The sequence below is a fragment of the Gopherus evgoodei genome, chromosome 17 (assembly GCF_007399415.2).
Source record: "Gopherus evgoodei ecotype Sinaloan lineage chromosome 17, rGopEvg1_v1.p, whole genome shotgun sequence".
NCBI lineage: Eukaryota > Metazoa > Chordata > Testudines > Testudinidae > Gopherus > Gopherus evgoodei.
The window spans coordinates 9,733,332-9,754,392 of record NC_044338.1 but is presented as its reverse complement, the minus strand read 5'-3'; the positions used below and the strand labels follow the sequence as shown (position 1 = coordinate 9,754,392).

Here is a 21,061-nt window from a genome sequence, read left to right as displayed (position 1 = left end):
TCTCTTAGTTCAGGCGGTAGAGGTGCATGGTTTTGGACGTAGGGGTTCTTGCTGCCAACAACTTAACAAGGGGTGTTGTGTTATATTTGAACGCAGGGGGGTTTACCTTGGTTTGGGCTACTGGGAACACGGGCAGCTTTGATTTGGTCCTTTTGTGCAAAAAAGCTGTAAAGCTACACTGATCCTGAAATTTCCAGTGATAATGACAGCATGGGGGAAGACCCAAATGACGTACAGCTACAAGGCAGACCCTCCTGGATCATGGCAAAAAGCCTGACTGGAGCTACCTGCAGAGACAGGCAGAGCCTTAAGATGATGACACCAGACAGCACAGCCTGGGTTTTGGGGAAGAGCCGTCAAGCCCACCAAGGGCCAAAGAAATTATGGAGTAAGGGAAAAGGTCAGGTTTGATTTAAACTGACATTTGAACAATGGTGTTTTAATAATCCAGATCCCAAGAAGGGGTATTATTTAAGTTACAAAGAGTCTTAGTGCAGTTTTTGAGAATCCCAAGAACGGGAAACCGAGGCAGTGGTAGGGTCCAGTGCTGGAGTAGCTGTGACCCGTTGCAGCACCCCTCTATAGCCTATGCCCTTTGGTTGCATATTTCATGGTAGGAACTTACAGCACTTTACAGACGTTAATCGTCACAATTCCCCCATGCAATAGGTAAGTAGCATTACCCTAATTTTACAGGTGGAAAAATGGTAGCACAGAAAGATGAAGTGGTTTTCTGAAAGTCATTGTACCTGTGTAGCAAATTCAGTGGCCCTTGATCAAGCAAATCTCCCATTGATGCCAATGAGAATAAGACTCAATTAAGTACAGGAGAATTTGACCCTAAGTCAGGAACAGAACCCAGAGGTCTGACTCCAATCCCCTGTGCTGTCTATAAGACACCGCTGCCTCTGTAGGGGCAACAAAGGTCTGAAGACAATTAAAAGGTCTGAATTCTCTCAGATGCACAAGTCTTGTGTCTTGCGTGGTATGTGTTACCAGGTTACGGTGTGACAACACGTAGGCCAACATCTGTTGTTGCTGATTAACTGATCTGTTACGATGGCGCACAACAGCTGCCAGAAGCAGTTAGTAGCCTGTAAAAAGAGCCCCAAAGTTACAGTGCTGCACACAAGCTGCTGCTGATGTTACAAATCCCCGGAAATGAGCTGCTCTGAAAAATGGAGTTTCAAGCCAGCCCAGGGACAGTGCAAAATTCCGGCCTTTCGTTATGGCTGAATGGCAGAGGGGACTTGAGACATTTTTTCCCTTGCAATATGGGATCCTGGTATGTAAAAGGCTGAGAACTAGGACGTCGTCCTTTATCTTTTCCCCCCCAGGATCTCTGCAGCGGCATTATATCTCCATTGATCACGTGCCTCATTCCATATTCATCTATTTATGCCATTCTAGTATCCTGCTCTCTCCAGTGGCTGAGTGTCTTTCTGCTGAGGCTGCCCTATGCATTCCCAACACATGAGGGATCTTTGCTTTTGTGACAGGAAATCTATTGCAGTACTTAGGTTTAATTAGAACACAATGACAACCGATGAGTTTACACATCAGAGCCTAGAAACAACTCAACAAATTGGCCCCAGTCCCATAGCGCATTATGAGATCTGCCTTGGACTGCGAGGTTTTATTGCATTTTGTGGGACTGTGAAAGATACAGGGCCAGATCCTCAAAGGGCGTGAATAGGTGAGGTCAATGGAGCACTGTGGGTGCTCACCAGCTGAGGATCTGGCCCGAAAAGAGCACATGGCATGCATTCTCACCCACACTATTCAATCTATGGAAGTTTACGGGAATTCAAAGACTGTGGGAGCAAACAGACCCTATATAGATTGTTTTACTCTGTCAGGGAGCTGAGTGGGAGAGCTGCGTGGGACTAGTTCAAGTTGCAGAGATGACGCTTAGCCTCCGCTCCTATTTGTAACCTCACACTGTGTGTGGAGTAATAAGTCACAATCTATCGTGTGAATGAGACTGCCCACTCCACCATCTTCAACGTGCAAGATTGTTTTTAACCGATACTCTGTTAGGGCTCAATCTCGCAGCAACTCTTCCCCCCTAGTTAACGTGACGAGTAGGTTGACCAGATGTCCTGATTTTATAGGGACAGTCCCGATATTTGGGCCTTTTTTTTTTCCATATAGGCTCCTATTATCCCCCAGCCCCGTGCTGATTTTTCACACTTGCTATCTGGTCACCCTAATGATGAGGGAGTTTCAGCATATCACAGATACAGATTTTTTTAATTATCAGTTTAAACAAAGATGAGCCTGAGAGGTAGCATCCAAATCCAGATCAAAAGGAGGGCTGGGGAAATCTTATGCTTTGGGCCCATCTTCAGTGTTTGCAGTTACACACCCACCCACCAGGCAAAGGTCAACGCTTCCCTATAAAGAGCAAGTGAGGGGTCTGATAGAGGAGTAGGAAGTTAACCAGGGTTTCATCTCCGTTCAATAGGGAAGCACCAATGCATGTATTGTTTTCAAAGCTTCATTCCCCTTCCCCTCCCCCCACCCCAATCATTTGATTTCTTTAGTATTTTAAGAAGCTGCACTAACTGGAGACAGAGTTTTTGCAGACTAAAGACATTATTCTTTCACTGCCTAGTTCACCTTTCTGATTTAATTGTATAGTAATGGTATGTGAACTACACCATCCCAGCATGACCCCTAGGAGGCATTGTGCCTCGGACACGCACTTTTAAGGCACTGTTCCCTCCCCTCCCTGTCTCCACCCCCTTGCCCCGAGCAAAGGGGGATTAATTTGCTGCTGGTCTGTACTAGCAGCAAGTTATGACACTTCCTGGGCTGGCTCAGTGGTTCTGGCCAAGTATTGTGATGAAGAGCGAAGTGTCCAGCCGTTCTCAGCGTACCCACTCTGCAGTAGTAAGCAAGTGAATCCAACCCCAAGGTCTGAGTGTCCCATGCAGGGGCTTGAGACGGGTTCAGATTCCCCTGTGGCCAAGTCACCGTCTACCTCTTAGTGTTTTAAAATGACAGCCCAGTTTCACAGGCTTAAGATGACAACATCCATTACAAATAGTCATTTTGACTAAATGCTATAGGGCTAAAATACCAGGGAAACGGATACTAAAATACCATGTGCTGTTACTTCTAGTACCTCTGTGGTCTGATTTCCAGAGGTGATGAGCACCTGCAACCTCACTGAACACTTCATTTCGGTGTGTCTCTGTTCCTCTCCTGTACGATGGGGATAACTGCACTGCCCTAGGCGAGGCGAGGATAAATACTTGAAAGGTTGTGAGGTGCTCAGATCTAGTATGGTAATGAGGCCAGAGAAGTATCCAAGAGAGCTAGATTTAAAGTCAAGAGGAGCTGGAGCTGCTCAGCACCTCAGATTACTATGCCATTATCTCCAGTAATTGGATGTGACTCCAGTGGATGGTAGGCTTTAGATTAGAAAAATGTCGTGCCTAGTCATGCTTTAATCTGCTGGCAGAAGAAAACATCCTGACAGTCAATGGGATGCGACATGACTTACTTCCGCCAAGCTTTGCAGAAGGGTTTCTTGCCTGGCCTCTGTAACTGCAGCAAGGCAGGCACTCTCATCAAATAGAGAAGAAAATGAATTGAGCGGGACACCTGTAAGACAGAAATGCTTACGATGTCAGGCAGAAAGCGAATAGCCACACTTTAGAGATGTGCATATGCTTCCCCTGCCTAATACTGTATAATAAAAAAACCTTAAGGCTGAAAAACAAAAAGGCAGAGTTTAGCAGGTTATTGTACTTTTTGTCCTCTAGTTATCAGATGAAAGTCTAGATTTTGATCCAGAATGTAAAGGCCCAAAGCTCTCAATCCTTATGACATAAATCAACACTAACATTCCTGCCTGTTTCATGATGTATCCAAATAAAATAAAATTAAGAACGTGAATCATTTAAACATCATTCGGGAGAATTTGCCCAAGCTTTTTGGGTTACATTCACAGCTTACGCACGGAAAAGTCTGAAACACAAAACAAAACAAAAACCCATGAAAGAGATTCTTCCTGGAAGGCTGCAATGTATCCCTATGTTGTTTCTTAAAATCTAGGACTTTAAGACCACAAGAACCAAAACCAGAAAGAGACAACGCAGGCTACTCCCTAAAACAGTGAGGCCCACTCATCCTACTTTTCTGTAAACTATCCTGCTGCTCGCATGCTTCCCTGCAGAGCCCTCTAGCTCGTCAGGACCAGGAATCCTCTAAGCATTTAGAGTGATAGATCACAATTTTAATACCGTTTTCCAGACATCACCTTTCGCATGTCAAAATACACAGTATTTGATTTGGTTTCATTATTATTCAGTGCCCATTGAGAAGCAAGGGACGTGGTCAGTTTTCAACATAGGTGAAGTTCTTAAGCAGCTAAATTAGTCCAGTGAAGATATTTTGGGATCAAGTTTCCAAACTGAAGCTGTTCGTTTACATGTCCCAAAAATACATGGTCACGTCTTTGCAAATGTAACTTTGGGTGCACAAGTTTATGGATTCTAACACCTTAAAATTTCATAAGCAAGACAGGTTGATAGATCCCTTTCTATCTGATATGCACTTGCCGCCAATGCTGTCTGCACATACAATTCTGAGATCTTTTTTTGATTTGAGAACACACAAGACAAAGTGCAGATGGCATGGATGCTTGGTGTGGGATTCACTTCAGATACAGAAAATGGTCCTCAGAGACAAAAAGACAGGCCCAGATCAAAACATTGGGAGAGTTTGGATCTGATCTTCGCAGTCTGCAGCCCATGTCTACTAAAATTGGTATGCTCAAAAACTGGGTATACAAACAGAGAGGTCAGGTGGAAACTGCTTCGAAAGATCATCTCTGGCTCCACATCTCTGGCTTTTTGTAACATTTCTTTTCCTTATGTAAATTCGATTGGGTTGAGAAATCTGTGTTATTTCTGGGTCAATTTTTCAAAGCCCTCATCAGTGCTGATGAATGGCTTTTATTAAGCAAATATCAGAGCATGGAATTTGAAATGTCTCCTTCAAACACAAGACTGTAACAGTAGAGAGCCACTTATTACCTACATGATGGAAGAATGGTTTTCTAATCAGCTGTGAACCCTAATGGAAATCATACTTGGGCTGTGAATAATTCCCGGGAGGGAAACTTGGCAGAAAAAAACCCCCTTAGCTCAACTTTCTTACTTTATCTGACTCAACACATCTACAATACTCAAAAGCAAGCACACCCCAGGTAGTGCACAGTGCGATTCTACAGAAAACCACTGCCTATTTCAGACAACTCAAGGAAGATGTAGTAGCTGGAGGTGATTAACCAGTTATCACTGACCTGTACTGACCCCTCTTTATCATGCAAGTGTGGATCAGGGTCCAGGAAGAAGACAACTCTAGGAGAGGACCAGTGTTTCATACACAGGTGCTGAGTTTCCGTTGTGTGGGGGGACTCTACCCCTGGCTCTGCCCCAGACCCCACCCCCACTTCACACTTTCCTTCAAGGCCATACTCTGCCCTGTCCCCGCCCCTTCCCACCCCCGCACCACCTCTTCCTGTCTCTCCTCCGAGCACGCCCCGTCTTCGCTCCTCCCTTTCCACCCCAGCCTCCTGCACACCGCGAAACAGCTGATCGCAGTGGGTGGGAGGCATGGGGAAGGAGGGGGAAGCGCAAATTGGCGGGGCCTGCCAGCGGGCAGGAGGCACTGAGGGGCGGGGGGGTACTGATGGGGGGCTGCCAGGGGTTGCTCAGCACCCACCATTTTTCCACAGACTTTCTTTTGACCTTGAGCAAGTCACATCCACTCTGAGAGTTTCCCTCCCACAGCATTAAAATGGGAGGTAACAATATTCCCTCTCACATCTGTTGGCTGCCTTGTCTATTTAAAATGTATGTTTTGGGGGCAGGGAAAGTCTCCTACTGTGTGTTTGTAGACTGCCTAGCATATAGGGGTCCTAGTCTTGGTGCTACTGTAATGCAAATAAAAAAACCTAGAACAAAACAGTCAATGGGAGATTCTTCATGGCAGGGACTGAATCTTTCTCCAAGACATGCTGGCAGGAGGGCGCAGTTACCTTGGGCCAGAGGAAGGAGCCAGTTTGACAGAGGACATCCTGGAGAGAAGCCCTAGGAACGGCTGAGCTCAGGAGAGAAGTCCACATTGCATTATCACTTTGAAGTCTATTAATAAAGGCAAACTGCCAAGAAGGGATTGAGTTTAGACGCCGAGGACTCACGCCAATAGGTGCCGAAGTCAGTGGAAAAACTCCCTTTGACTGCAATGAGCAGCGGACTTGGCCCTAACTCAGGATGCATGTGTTCGGTTGCTTTGACTTCAGAATCAGAGCAAGGAAGAAGAATTTGGTCCAGAATGGGTAAACGTGCTCATGTGCTTTCCTATTTTCTCAGCCTCCGTTCATCCAGCCCCCTCTCCCTCCTGCTTTTAGACCTTGCTTTTATATCACAGAAAGGCACCCAATGTTTAGGAAGGTAGAGAACAACTTGGCATAATCTGATTGCCTTACCTCCCCCACCTCCACCCCCGCTGCTGGCTGAGATAAGAGAAAGTGTGTTCGAGCCCCTGAAGTGTGTTCCTCAAAGGTTTACAATGCTTATTAAATAAAATATATATTGGTGAATTAATGTTAATCATTTGTATGGTCAGCCCATGAGACAATAACCTGGTTAAAATCACTCCATTCAAATAGGCATCCTTTCCCTTTGGAAGCTTGGAACAGATTTTTTTTCCTTATAAAGTGGGAGAAAGGCCAATCTTGGGGGTTTCTATAGTGTCAGTCATGACTCACAATTTCTGCAACTCCTTAAAAAAAATATTTGGTATGAAACTTGCCTGTTGCTGTTAGACAGGTGGCGAGCTATGTTGTGTGCCTGGATAGTCTGCATAAGCACAAGTTTATTACTGTCTCTCCCTGTCAATTCCATTTCTGCCCGTTTGTCTCCTCCACCTCGTCTCGTGAGTTGGAGTGTAAACTTTTTGGGCCAGGGACATTCTCGTTATGTGTGTACAGCACCTGGCATGATGGGGTGCTGATCCCTAACTGGAGCTAACAGGTGCTACTCCAGTACAAATAATACTATAAAACTTCAGGGCTCTGTTCTCTACCCACTTCTGGCAGATACAAAAATCTGCCCTGTGGTGAACTGTCCCTTATTTAAATGGATGTGGTTTATTTTGAGTCTAATTATCTTATGTCCTATAGCAAGTCAATCCAGCATTTACTTTGTCCTATACTTCAGCAATGATCTGGCAGAAGATAAAATACACAATTTTGTACTACGTATGACTTTGGACCGTGAATCCAACAATATTGTGGGATCCTGTCCTTCAAGAACAACTTTTATCCTGTATTTTTCCATACATGGTCCTTTAATTGTCCTGACACAGAGCTACCACAACTAAAAACTTCAGCAAGCCCTAAATCTTCAGTAGCATCGGCCTACAGATGTCTGTGCCAGAATGGGTAAATATTTTCAGCAACCTCATCAGCGGGTGTCAATCAGCATAGCTCCTTTCATAGTATAGCAACTGAGGATCTAGCCCATCATCTACAACCAGCATCTGTTTACACCTAGCTTAACTTACTGAAGGTGTACAGCAGCCCCTCGCCCCTTGGACTGTGCATTGTAGGCATATATAACAAAGATTTTTCCCTCCTGGAAAAAGTTGACAACTTAAGTAAAGATGCAGAATAGAGATACTTAGGAACAGAATTCAACCATTTATTGATGCTACTGTGCTAGAGGTTTTACCTTGTTATGCTGCAAAATGCTTTCTGAAATGCTAAACTAGAGAAAAGCTGAACTCTATGACAAACGGAGAGGAAACTATACGCAATGGCACAGAAGATTTCTACTTGTTCTGTTCTCCTTTTATAATAGTTTTCATGTCATTGTCCATTATCTGTGTGGGTTTTATTTTAAACTGACATATTCCTGGCCTCATGGATTTGCAATGCTTTTTCCAATTAGCAGAGCATTTTGTGAATGGCAAGGACTGTGTGTGTTTTTGCAGCTAGGAGGGGTTCAGGGACTCCAAGGGACGACCTTTTCAAGGCTAAAAGAAAGCAGTGTGAAGTCTGAATGAATATTTTATGAATGCTAAAGGTATTAGGACACTGTGTTTCCAGAACACAATGATCTCGGAGCAAACAATGGAGGATACCAGAGAACAGATTTCTAAATTTCTTTCAAAATACCAAACCGATCAAAACAGGCATGTGACTAGGTGTTCCACTGATGGAAAAAAATAACCTACAGAAATAGAAACCGTGGTCTCCATCAATTCAGAATGGCCCATATAATAAATTTAGCAGACTAATGGTTTATTGATGGGCTCTGCACCAATGTTGTTATGCTAATCAGATTCAGGCTGCTGGAGTAGCAACCATGTACACCAGGTCTGGACTTGGCCCAAACAAGATCCTGATTTGTATGAGTGCACAAAAGCTCTTAAAGAGATACTCACTGTCAAAGGTCCAAAATGTAGGGGAGGAGTGTTGTGGAAAGGGAAAGGAAGGTTTCACAGGACCTAAAATGAAGATAATTTGTTTTCTTTTTTTTTTTATTCCAGAGCAGTGGTTCCCAAGCTGGGGTTTGTGAACCCCTGGGGGTTTGCGAAATGTTACAGGGGGTTCTCAGGAAAAAATCCCTAATGGCGGACAGAGCTGTCCCTAGGGACCCCGCTGGGCAGCACGGAGTCCCTGGACCTCCAAGAGCTAAGCAGATCAAATCTATCTATCACACTGAGGAGATTTCAACTTCAAGACTCCTTATAAGAAATGGAAAGGGAGGTGGACATTTTTTGCTGTTTTTAAAATGATTATGAAGAACAAGTTTAAGCTTTGTTGTAACATGCGTTGTTTGCCTGGACTGCTCAAGACCTAAATGCTCTTTGGATTGGCTTCTTAAATACCTTCATGCTGTTTCACACTTGATACTCCTTGATGAAACATAGGAGCCTCGTCTTATAACAGGCTTATTCAAAGTGATACAAGCTATGAAAGTGAGATCTTGAACGAGTGTTGCCATTTTCATAATGTAATAAAAATACTCTAATGATAAATAAATAATGATAAAGAGCATGCAATAAGCATGTCATAAAAACAAATTTTATATTTCCAAGGTCACTGCTTTTATAATTTATACTCAGGTAAAGGAGAAACTCCCTGGAAATATTCATTTTTAGCAGGGGGTTCACGAGACACACCATTTTACTGAAAGGGGTTCACAGGTTGTTCAAGTTTGGGAACCACTGTTCTAGAGGAAAACAATTTCTTCAGTTACGTATGTCCCTGCATGTTGCAAACCCAAAGGCAGCAGAACTATGCTAGTGCAGGAGAACCAGAAAATGATACTGACAGGTCTAGTTTTATTTTCTAAGAGATCACCCCACTGCAGGAAAGCACTTTAGCACATGCTTAAAGTTAAGCACATGCTTTATGTCTAAGTGCTTTTCTAAACAGGAAGACTTTCTTAATTGCACCCTGAGGAAAAGGCAGAAAGCATCCGTAGATCATATAGTGGCACTTAGATTTCTCTTCTGGCATTGGTAATCTAAAATATTCTTAGTAATGCAAGTAAGGACTGTTTAAAAGTGATATGCTTGGTATCTTGAGGGTGCCCCTTTCTCTTCTAGTACACTACGCAAACCAATCGAAAAACGCTCTCAACATGTTAGAAATATTGATCGCCACAAGATTGCACTGAAAGTGGGGACATAAATTGCACAGCACAGAACAGACTTGGCTCAAGAGTGACTCTCCTCAGTCCTCCTTTGATAATTCACTGAAGAATAAGAGCCTAATTTTGAAGAGGGAAAAATGGACTCAGGAACTTATCCTTGAAAGGTATAGTTTCTTGGCCTTTTTTTTTTTTAAATAATAGAAGTATTGGAGGAGACAATTACATATAGGCTTGACTGACATTTCCTAGAGCATTAAAAACAATACCCATGAGGTACATCATGGCACAATTGAAATCAAGGACAAAATTCCCATTTGAATCGATGGGATCAAGCTGTAGCTCTGAAAGTTTTCCTGAAGAGCGTGAGCCACAGAATGCCCCGTCTCTTTTATGTAGTTAGTTGTCAGGAATGCATTTGCTTAACTTTGTCTCCCTCCGGAGCACTATTGGTTGAAATTCTAATCTTCCCCCATCCAAGCCTGAGACAATGGACTTCGCGTGGGGTGCAAAGGTGGAGGGAGAACAGAAGGAATCCAGTCCCCTCCCCTGATAACCAGAGTACAGGGGAGCAGCATGCAATCTGATGTTGCCGTTAGGGCCCATGACTTGTGGGACTAGCCATTGCTCACTGGAGGTCTCCTCACCCCGCTGAGTCCATAAGTGTCTCTCTGCAGTTCACAGACCCATTGAAGACATCCCTGGGGCATTTCGTGCCTCTCCAGCTGGGACAGTTGCTACCCATTTGCACAATGTGGGAGGTTTGTGGGGTGCTTCAGTGCTCATCCCCAATTTGTCCAAGAGAAAAGGCATTTCCTTTTAAAAGAAGAAATGAACAGCTTGATGAGAAGGTGTCTGAAGACGAAATATAATTCAGCAAAAAGGAAAAATAAAGGTAAGCAAGTCTCAGGAATATATGTCCTGACAGGGAGTTCTTCGGCCCCAAAGGCAGTGGGGGAATCCCCATTACTTGGCATATTTAAAACTAGGTTGGACAGAGGACTGGAGAACATGGTGTTGGGACAACCCTGTACTGGCACCCAGAGGACGAATAAGATGCATCTAATGTAATCCTTTTCTCTGTACTCACTCTGTGCTTTAAGGTTCCATTTGCTTCTACACCAAACCCAAGATTTTAACTTTAGTAACAGAGCCTTTGACCTGTTTTCCATGCATAAGCTTCTGAAATATTTTAGCACTTCCTAAGGAATCTGATCCAAAGCCCACTAAAATCAGTTGGTGTCTTCCCATTAATCTGAAGCCCACTGAAATTGAGTCCAGAATTCCTTCCATGCACTCATTGGACCTTGACTTCCATTGCAGATCAATGCAGCTTTGGAGAACCTGCCCCATAATCACAAATAGCCTCAGTAAAATAAGAAGTGAAGGACCCTCTAAGGAGACAGTGTGGTTCAATGGATAAAGCACTGGCTGGGACTCAGAAGATCTGAGTTATACTCCCAGAGCTGGGCCACTGGCTGGCATTAGGAGAGTCACTTAGTGGCCTGTGCCTCAGTTTCCCCCCTATAAAATGGGGAGGATGATATTGACCTCCTTTGTAAAGTGCTTTAATATCTGAAAAGTGCTACATAAGCACTGGATGTCACTGTTATTATGAAAGAACCAGTTAGCACACCTAAGCTGGAAACTCCAGTCATTATAAAACATTGACAGAACCATTTGTTATGGTTTGCTTTAGCTAGAGACTAAATGTTTCTTTCTCTCTGGATACAAAGCTTGCATTTGATCAATTCAGAGCAACATTTTAGCTCTCTACGCTACAGCAGAGAGGGCTGTTCAATAAAATAAACGTTATTTCACTTAGAGACAATGGCAGTTGCAGTAGTTCTTTTTCCAATTAAATTCAACATTCCCTTTCTGCATTACCAGTCTGGATTGGTCTGAAAAGATTGGTACTTACATTACTGTCATATTTCTTCTTTTTGACATGTGTTATGGGACTGCTATTTGATGAAATGAATCAAAATGTAGCTCTTGCACAAAAGCCAGCCCTTGAAGCCAATAGTCCGCCTCTAATTCCTGTCAATACTTGTAGTTTAAGAGAATGAGGAAGTCTGCTCCATGGAACATGAGAGATAGGTTAGGAAAGAAAACGTTAAAGAGCTCACATTCAAGGACCTCACCATTCTGGCAATAGGACAAACTGCTGAGCTAATCCGGCTTGAGCTCACTTTCACCTGAGTTTAAGTGCGGCCTTCTCTCACCAGCCCGCCCGCGCCTGCCTACACTTGTCCACACTTTGTGACAGATTGCCTATACATGGGTGGAACAGGAAAGCCCCCCCTAAACTGAACCCAGTGTGAACTGCAGCTGCTCATTGTTAGCGATGTTTGATGCTCAGCGCGCGTGAGATGCTCTGGCTGCCAATGAATTTCTAGGAGGAATGTAAGGTATTGAGCTTAACTTAAGGCCCTAAATAGCATGGGACCAGGTTACCCAGAGACTGGCTCTCTCCCCATGCCAGATGGTCAAGGAGTTTAGCAGAAGTACCAATGGAGATACTGCCAGAGCCGTTCCCATGAGCTTGCAACACGCTCCCCACTAGGTCTATGCTGCAATGGCAGGTGTGACTGTAACCCATGTGGACATCCTCAAGCTAGCTTTGATCTAGTTCAGAGGTGGCCAATTTGAGCCTGAGAAGCCAGAATTTACCAATGCACGTTGCCAAAGAGCCACAGTAATACATCAGCAGCCCTCGCATCAGCTCTCCCACCCAACTCCCAGTGCCTCCTGCCTACCTGCAGCCTGGCTGATCAGCACCTCCTGCTCCCTCCCGATCAGCTGATTGTGGCCCGCAGGAGACTCTGCGGGGAGGGGGAAGGGGTGGAATGGGGGCAGGGCCTGTGGCAGAGCCAGGGGTTGAGCAGTGGAAAGTTGGCGCCTGTAACTCCAGCCCCGGAGTCCGTGCCTATACAAGGAGCCGCATAATAAAACTTCTGAAGAGCCGCATGTGGCTCCGGAACCACAGGTTGGCCACCCTGTGCTAGTTAGTGCGAACAACAATAGTAGTGAAGCTGTGGCAATGCAGGTGGTATAACCCCCTCCTCTCCCCACCCCCACCCCCCAGGGTTGCTGAGCTAAGGTGACTGTCTTGGCCGATCTGTGTCGATATATCCAGCAAAAAGCTTATTTGGGGAGCGGCACCCCCCCAACTGTCACTCCAGGGAGTAGCCGTCTGTACAGCAGCCTATAATCACTGGCGAGATTATAACTCAGTGACCAGATTGTGCTGCCTCGCCTTGGGACGGGTCAGGAGGCAGCAAACCAAAGGACGGCTCTCAACAGCTGTCACCCTCTGCCTGGTCCAGAAAAATCAAGGGTCAGTGCTGCGCGTGGTGTCTTGCGGGTGTGATCTGCAGTTCTCCCGGCAGGGGGCGCTGCTCACCGTCCTGGGCCTGGCTACACGGGACGCCCAGGCAGCCCGTGCCCTTGGGAGCAGACAGGCTGGGCTTCGGGCTCCCTGCTAGGTACCTGCAGCGCGCTGGGGAGGGGGGCTGCGGGGTACTGGGGCGCAGTGCTCGGGGGAGGGGGTGCAGGGATACTGGGGTGCAGTGCACTGGGGAGGGGGCTGCGGGGATACTGGGGCGCAGTGCTCGGGGGAGGGGGTGCAGTGCATAGGGGACGGGGGGGCTGCAGGGATACTGGGGTGCAGTGCACTGGGGGAGGGGGCTGCAGGGATACAGTGCACTGGGGGAGGGGTGCAGTGCACTGGGGAGGGGGCTGCGGGGATACTGGGGTGCCGTGCTCTGGGGGAGGGGGTCAGTGCACTGGGGAGGGGGCTGCGGGGATACTGGGGTGCTCTGGGGGAGGGGGTGCAGTGCACTGGGGAGGGGGCTGCGAGGATACTGGGGTGCCGTGCTCTGGGGGAGGGGTTGCAGTGCCCTGGGGAGAGGGCTGCGGGGATACTAGGGTGCAGTGCCCTAGGGTTGAGGCTGGCTCCCGGCTCTAGCCGAGCCTTGCAGCCGCCGGAAGGAAGCGCCGAGCCGCAGCTGTGTCGCCGCCTCCTCTCCCTGCAGCCGGGCGGGGCTCTCCGGCTCCGGCCCTTGCGGGGGGGGGGGGGGTCTGAGGGCTGGTGCTTCACCCTGTGCCTGCCTTCTGGCAGCACCAGTGGGCGGGGGGGGGGGGGTTAAATTCACCGAGGGGTGAGTCTGGCTGGCACCTCTGCAGGGCACGTTGGTGCCCTTTTCATGGCAGAGCAGTGCCCCCCTCAGCCTTACCCATCACTCACTGGCAGCCACCTCCAGCTTGTAACCCAGCAGCTGTTGTGAATACCCACAGACCCACTGAGACTAAGAAGTGAAGATTAGCCCTGTCTCCCAGTGAAAGGGGGGGAGCAGAGGGGGGGCTTAGAGAAGGGGAAGGAAGTTACCCCAGTTTGAGTTTGGCCAAGTCATCAGGCTACTCATACCCCTGTTCTTGTGGGCTATGTCCTAGCTCTAGTCTACAGTTTGGAGCCCCCTCCTGCCATGAACTGAGCATGCACAGACCACGTTGCAGTTTAGGATTTTCCCAAAAATAGCAGCAGTGCTAAAAGGAATTTGAGGGGTAGGGTATGGGGGTATAATGGACACAGCCATAAGACCCTCCAGGACCTGTTTTAATACTCTAGCCAAAAGCTTGCAGTATTCTATTGCTGTGTATTTGCTGAGATGGAGGGGGTTGGTTCACTAATAGAATTTGGTTGAGTACTTGGAAACTGAAAATAGACTCGCCTGCAGCCATTGCTCTCACGCCCAGACAGTAGTGTCACTGTTGTCAGGCGATTGTGGTCCTGTTAGCCTCAGAGCCTCAGATTTTCCGAGAAGAGGAGGCTGCTGCAGTAGAGCTATGAAATGCAAGAGTTGCTAGGACTGGAGCTGTCATGAAATCACTTAGCAGCCACCGCCTGCGAAAAGTTAATGGTGTTACACTCCCATATGAATTTGGCCCAAGGACGTGAAGTGTTTAGAAAACCCATAAAAAGATATTATGAAGGCTAAATACCTTAATTGATGCTAAAATCATATCATACACCTACTTGATTATTTAGTTACTCATGTATTTCTTGACTCTAATGAGTAATTATGTAAAAACTGTACTTTCTCCAAAATGTTAATTTAGGTTTCCACAGATGGCAGCCATCTGTTAAATGACTAGTCATTTAAAATATCTGATTAGCACTTTATATAGCTTGGGTGGACTTTCTGTTACCATATACAAGTGTACTGGTGGGGGACATTTGGTAGATGATGTTCTTTTCCTGTTACTGCGATGTTCACGGTGAGTCTCAAAAGCTATTAATGTTTGTGCATGAGTCCTGCTGTGTTTATGCAGCTTGTTTAAAAAGGTAGAACTTGAAGCTTGCAAGCCAATTTTCACGTAGTGCTCCTGAAATGATTAGAGCACTAGGAAATCTAGCCCAACTCACGTAACCTTAGTAGCAACCACCTAAGGCCCTGATCCTGCAATATCAGCCACGGGGGTTGTCCAGTGTGCCCAGATGGGGTCTCAATAAAGTCATGTTGGGGAGGGGCAGCTTGGACCCAGAGGTCAGCTCATGGGGATCAGACTACAGGTGCGAGGACTAGGACCTCTTTTTCCAGACCGGCACACTGCATGAGGATCATTTACCGTAGCACTCAGACGCGGGCCTCATTCTGCTAAGTGCGCTACAAACATCAGAGAAAGACAATGCCCCTTCCCCAAAGAGCTGTTTGAAGGCCCCATTCCTGCAAAGACTTACACATGTGAGACATTCCCCCCCAAAATCAAGATCAGTCCCTAATACAAAGTGATTTACAAAGGGGGAGGAGGGAAAAAAAAAAGCTTGTATACTGGGGGGGGTGGTATATAAACCCTGCCACTCACTCACCCCTCTTTCTCACACACTTCTATATTTATACATTTGATTAATGACAACCCCAGCTGCCCTCAGATAAGCAATTTCAATAGTTTGAACAAGTTACTTAACCATTCCATGCCTCATTTCCTCCTAATCCCATGGGGAGAGTATACAAACACTTGCAGATTCTGGGATGAAAGTTCAAAGCATAATTAAAATAAATCATGATACTAAACCTGCATCTTCCCACAAACTACTCAAGTTACTTCTAGTTTTCAGCCTACCAAGCCTGATGCTCTCCTTGTAAAATTAGCCTTGAGTTTTACTTCTGCAGTGTGCATTTTCCAGTTTTGTGAAATACACGTTTTTTGTTTTAGCAACTGAAATCTTAACATGACAATGACTCCATTACGGGGGGCTGAATTAGTCCAGAAGCCTTTGCAGTTATACCGCTACCTGCTTCGATGTTGTAAGGAGCTACCTACAGAAAATATCCAACAGCATTACAGACATGCAATCAGACAGGTAAAGAGACGCTCTCTTTGGTGATGGGAAAACTGGTTTCCCCATTTATTTGGATTATTAAACGTTCGAGGCTGTTCGTAATGGATTAGTGATGAGCATTGGAAAAATTGTGTCTTTTCAAGCCAGTAGAAAAAACAAAATCAGGTTAAAAAGATCCTACAGTTAAAAACCAAAGTTTCTTTACTTGTTTTACTAAGAGCATGTTAAACTTTTAGAATCTCTTTTTCATCACTGGTGCCCTATTGTGGCAGTTCACTCAAGCCTTGTTTCTGCTAGCCAAAAGGTACTGTTCCTCCTAAAATGATTGTAGCACACCTTGCATCCAACATAAAATGTTTGATGTGGTTAACATGGGAACATACAAGTTTTGCAGGGCTATACACTATTTCAGTCTGAACTGCTTTAGTGGACACAAACTAGCTGAAGCAGTTCAGTTACTCCTCCCATTGCTGTTCCAGAATACATAGTAACATAGGACAGGCAGAGACCTTCTGGGTTATTGAGCCCAGCCCCCTGCAAATGCAGTCAAGTCTGTCAGATAATCCTGTTCATGAATGTGCTGGGTGGCCTTTCCAAGCGTCCCACAATGCACCACTTCTGGGATCTATGCCGGAACGTGCAAGTCCTTAACGCAAGTCAGCAAGGCTTGCATGAGCATATGGAACATTTGTGCTCCAGCTGGTGCAACACAACCAGGTAAGTAGCCCTGGTCCTAACCTTGTTAGCACAAACTTCTGCAAGACCCCATGCTGCTGAAGGGTTAGAACAGTGAATATGAAAGTGTGTTCACAATAACCCAGTGGTCCTTACAGCCCAGTCAGCACACAGCTGCTGCCCATGTGACATCCTCAGGGTCATACAGGTAGAATTGGATGTGGTCCACAATGGTAAATAGGTTGAGAGCCACTGTTGTAACCTCTTCTGAACAAAGCTCTGCCTATTTGCTAGAATAGACATTTCTACGTCTTCAGATTGTATACATTTCTGATCAAATGTTTATTTCAGGATTTTAAATCCTTATTTTAGCAGGATCTGGTCAGCAGTTACTTTAACTGAGGTTACTCATTTTCACATTCTGCTCAAACCCCGTAGAGTTTCCGAGTTCATGCAGATGAGGACAGTCCTGAGAGAATCCAGCAGATTATTAAGCGAGCCATTGAAGACGCTGACTGGGTCATGAAAAAAGTAAGTGCAGCTATATTCCTCCCCATCAGGTTGTCCGAGTCCTGTTCTTAGCTGATTCAGTTCAAGAACTGGGATGTTGGAAAACAAATGAGACTTGTCTTCCTCTGCAATGGGCTTTGAGATCTATGAGTGAGGAGGTATGTAATAACTAGACATGGTTCAGGGATTCTTTTTAAAAAGCTGCTCTTTGCTGACACAAAATCCAAAACTATAAACTAATGAATCACAGGGGTTTTGCAAGTATATGCTCACTCAGGAGAGCAAACGTGTGCCATAGGTTGCCTACCCCTGAACTAGTGTATCAGCAGCTATGTAAGTATCTAATATAGACAAGAAAGCCACCGTTTATCTCATGGCTCAACACTGAGATGAATCAACTCTCTCCCTGCTAATATTCCATCCACTTATAACCAGGCTCATCTACCCTCCCAGAATGCTCATCTCATGAGCTTGCCTGTACTGCTAGAATCAGTGTTAGAAGACACTGTGGCGAGAAGCCACGTGGTCTTACCCTCGCTATCGCCACTGCAGCTGCATCAGCATTAGGAGATTTTCCTGCAGTTGGCAGCGCAGGCAAGGCAGCAGATGTGGCATGTCTCCATGCAGCCAGCACAGAATAACGTGGCTTGAAAGAACTAGATTCTTAAGTGTGGGAATGCAGATCTCTTCTGATCTGTTGAGCCATGAGTTGCACTTCTGGTTCGCTCTAGTTACGTTTGACTAGTAAGCAAACAAACGTACCAAAAGAAGTCAAATTCAGCTGCCTTAAAAAAATGTATATTAAAAATATCTATCACTGGAGGAGGAAAAAAAATATCACTCTGAAATCCAGAAGAGGGTGAACACCAGGAAAAGCTACGGATTAGTCACCGATTTTATAAAATTTCAGCAGCATCCAGATCTCTGGCACTTTTAGCCCAGTTTGCAAACCCTATTCTGAGTGTCCAGTGAAGGCCCTAATTCTGATCTCACCCCAGATACTGGTCTGACTCCATTGGCTTCAGCTGAATTATTCCACTTTTGACACCATGGGTAAGAGGCGACTCATTCCCAGTGGCCATCCAGAAACAAACTAATGCCCAGTATTGTACATCTCTTAGAGGGGCAGCCCCGGCATATTACTCTGTGAAGGTTCAAAGGAATTCACACAGCCTTAGGTGGATCAGATACGGGGTCCTAAACATGAGTGCTTGGTAGGGTTTTACCAAAAAGAATCCTTCCTTGTGTAAATGGTTACTTTGAATGTGCCCCTGTATCATGTGCGGTTTGTTTTTTGCAGTATAAGAGAGAGAAGTAGAAAGAAGGAGATGAAGAGAAGATGCTCATCAGTACAGGTCCTCAGACAGAGTCCAGGCAAATAAACCCAGTTGTTTGTAACAGTGCCATGTTGTAAACTGTACGGGCAGCTTCTCCTGGTTTGTTGGCTTGTTATAATACCTACCTCACCGGGGTGTCATGAGACTAATTCATCTTTCTGAAGCTCTTTTTTACTATAGAATGATCTCAAAAACAAAGAAACCTTGGCTAAGCTTCTCCATTGTTTTTTTGGCTGGGGAGAATGGGGGAGGAGGGAGGGAAGGTGGGAAGCAGAGAGGGATTTCAGATCTATGTTTTGGATTGTTTCATGCTGGCTGCTGAGGCCCCTGTCCTGCTAGTGGATATTACTGCAACATCAGAGCCTAAGATTAGATCAAGATCTAAAATGCATCAAAGTTTTGTAGGGTTGGGGTTTTTATCTACTGTTTATAAATAATAGCCGGACCCAAACAAACAATCTTTTCTTTTTTTTTTTTAAATGAATAATCACAATCCTGCACCACTGTTGTAAATCAGTGGCCTGTCAGGAGGTGAATACATTGGATACCTGCATTTGCTCCAGACTGAAGAAATAGGGCAATCTACCGATTACACCAAGGAAATTCAAAGTCTAGCTCTTTACTAGTTCTAATAACCTGGCTCAGTACATGCTGCCAAGAGTAAGTGTGTGTGCCCTCACTTACACCCGCCAGTGGGGGAGGCTTACATGCATGTAACTGATGGCAAAATAATTGGCCCCGGGGTATCTAAGATTCTCTTCACCCACCCACCTCAGTGAAAGCAGACAGAAGCTGCTTCTGCCATGCAGAGACAGGAAAACAAAGGAAGGATGGAACTTCTCTGCCTTGTGGGTTTGTTGTGCCCTGCTAAATTATGTGAATGCCCTTTTTTGATGGTTGCTTTTAGTTATCCTCAATGTTTCTACAAATTTCCCTTAAGTTTGACAAACAGGAACCTGACTTTGCATGGTCAGAGCGGTTACACTGACATGTCTCACCTAACTAGTACTTGGAAGTTGGGAGAGAGATATAAATTTTATTTAATACCTATGGGGAAAAATAAAACAAACACTGTATGAACAAGATGCATTTGTATCAGCCTTGCCTTTGTATATTTGCAGTATAAGACAGCGGAAAGTATTGTGTTTTGAAGTGTAATACAGATTAAGTAATTTCTTGATAATAAGCACACATTATGGCATTGAAAATCATTGGCATACATGCTGTGTTATGGACAAAAGATCACGAGACTCTTGCACCAGACAGTTTAACATGTGACCGAGCATAAATATATATGATTTAAGATGGAACTGACTGACAGACACCCACTGTAGGCCATAGCAAACTCTTGGTAGACTGATAGATTTCAGTGCGGGTTGGATTGGACACATGGGCCCTGATTCAGCAAAGCATGTAAGTATTATATTAACTTTAAGCCGATTGATCCATGTTCAGCAATGAACTGCTTAAATTCTAGTGGATGTAAGTATACTGAGGCTCCAGTTCAGCATAGCACTTATGGGACTGCGCACATGCTTAAATGTTAGTACTGTACACGGTCAGCTGCCTTGCTGGATCAAACCACCAGAGAGATGATGTGGGTGTTAATCCTTTAGTCCTAATCTCTAGTTTTGGGGAGAACACAGTCTGTTCAGTTAGGTGTGTGTCTGTGCACACCGGGCTACTGTGTGAGGCAGTGCACAATAATACAACATAGTATATTTCACAGTACAGCCAATTTATAAAGGGCTTTGCAGTTTACTTATTTTAACATGCTGTAAGTGTTTCCTTATGAAAACAGCCTCCTAAGGGTCTTAAAAAGCTGGCCTCCTCCTATTGCCATCAGATAAGCCTCCTATGGAGGAAGCACATGAGAAAAGCCAATTGTCTTAAATAAAAATGTTTATTTGAAGCAAGCCTGTGTTTAGGTGCATTTTCTTTCTTCTGTCCCTAGATGGCAGTGCAACATGTACATACTATTACTGTCCCCAACAAAAACACACACCAGCCAACCAGCCAAAACCTACATCCCGATCCTTAGATTATTTCTCTCAGTAATGACCCTACAGAGGAAATAAATTAAATCAAACCAGCAATTTTAGGTTTTGTCTACACTGGGTTTGTTAGACCTCAGCCACGCTAATGGAGCTGAACCAGTGTAAATGCCTGGTGTAAGAGACCTGCACCAGTGTTAAAAACCCTGCCCTAGGCAAGGGTTTAGACATGACTCAAGCAACAAGATATCTACACCGAGGAGTGAGGACAGGGCCATTGTGTACTACTGGAAAGCTTGACTGAGGAACAAATATCTTTGTGTCCTGTGTTTGTAGAACGCCTGGTACAGGGGGCAGTGGTCCATGACTGGGGTGTGGTGCAGTATCCCATAATGATTTATGGAAATATGACTATTCATCCTATTTGTACACATACTGTTTTGTACTTGAAGTTAAGAATACTGGCTGTATACTTGCTTCATTTCTAAGTAAACTCTGTAAGGCATTTGGTCAGCTTCT

General features: G+C 45.2%; 1 protein-coding gene across 2 annotated transcripts; it reads left to right on the top strand.

Annotated features, from left to right (window-relative positions):
• The first annotated feature begins 12,998 nt into the window (after positions 1-12,998).
• LYRM9 (LYR motif containing 9) lies at positions 12,999-20,464 on the top strand. Of its 2 annotated transcripts, none has more exons than XM_030536731.1 (4): positions 12,999-13,020; positions 15,900-16,047; positions 17,140-17,232; positions 18,512-20,464. In XM_030536731.1, the coding sequence occupies exons 2-4, from the start codon at positions 15,916-15,918 to the stop codon at positions 18,527-18,529; spliced, it is 243 nt and encodes an 80-aa protein (XP_030392591.1). In that variant the 5' UTR covers positions 12,999-13,020; positions 15,900-15,915; the 3' UTR covers positions 18,530-20,464. The 2 variants fall into 2 exon arrangements, with proteins under 2 accessions (XP_030392591.1, XP_030392590.1); XM_030536730.1 differs by lacking the exon at positions 12,999-13,020 and adding an exon at positions 13,053-13,168.
• Positions 20,465-21,061: the final 597 nt, after the last annotated feature.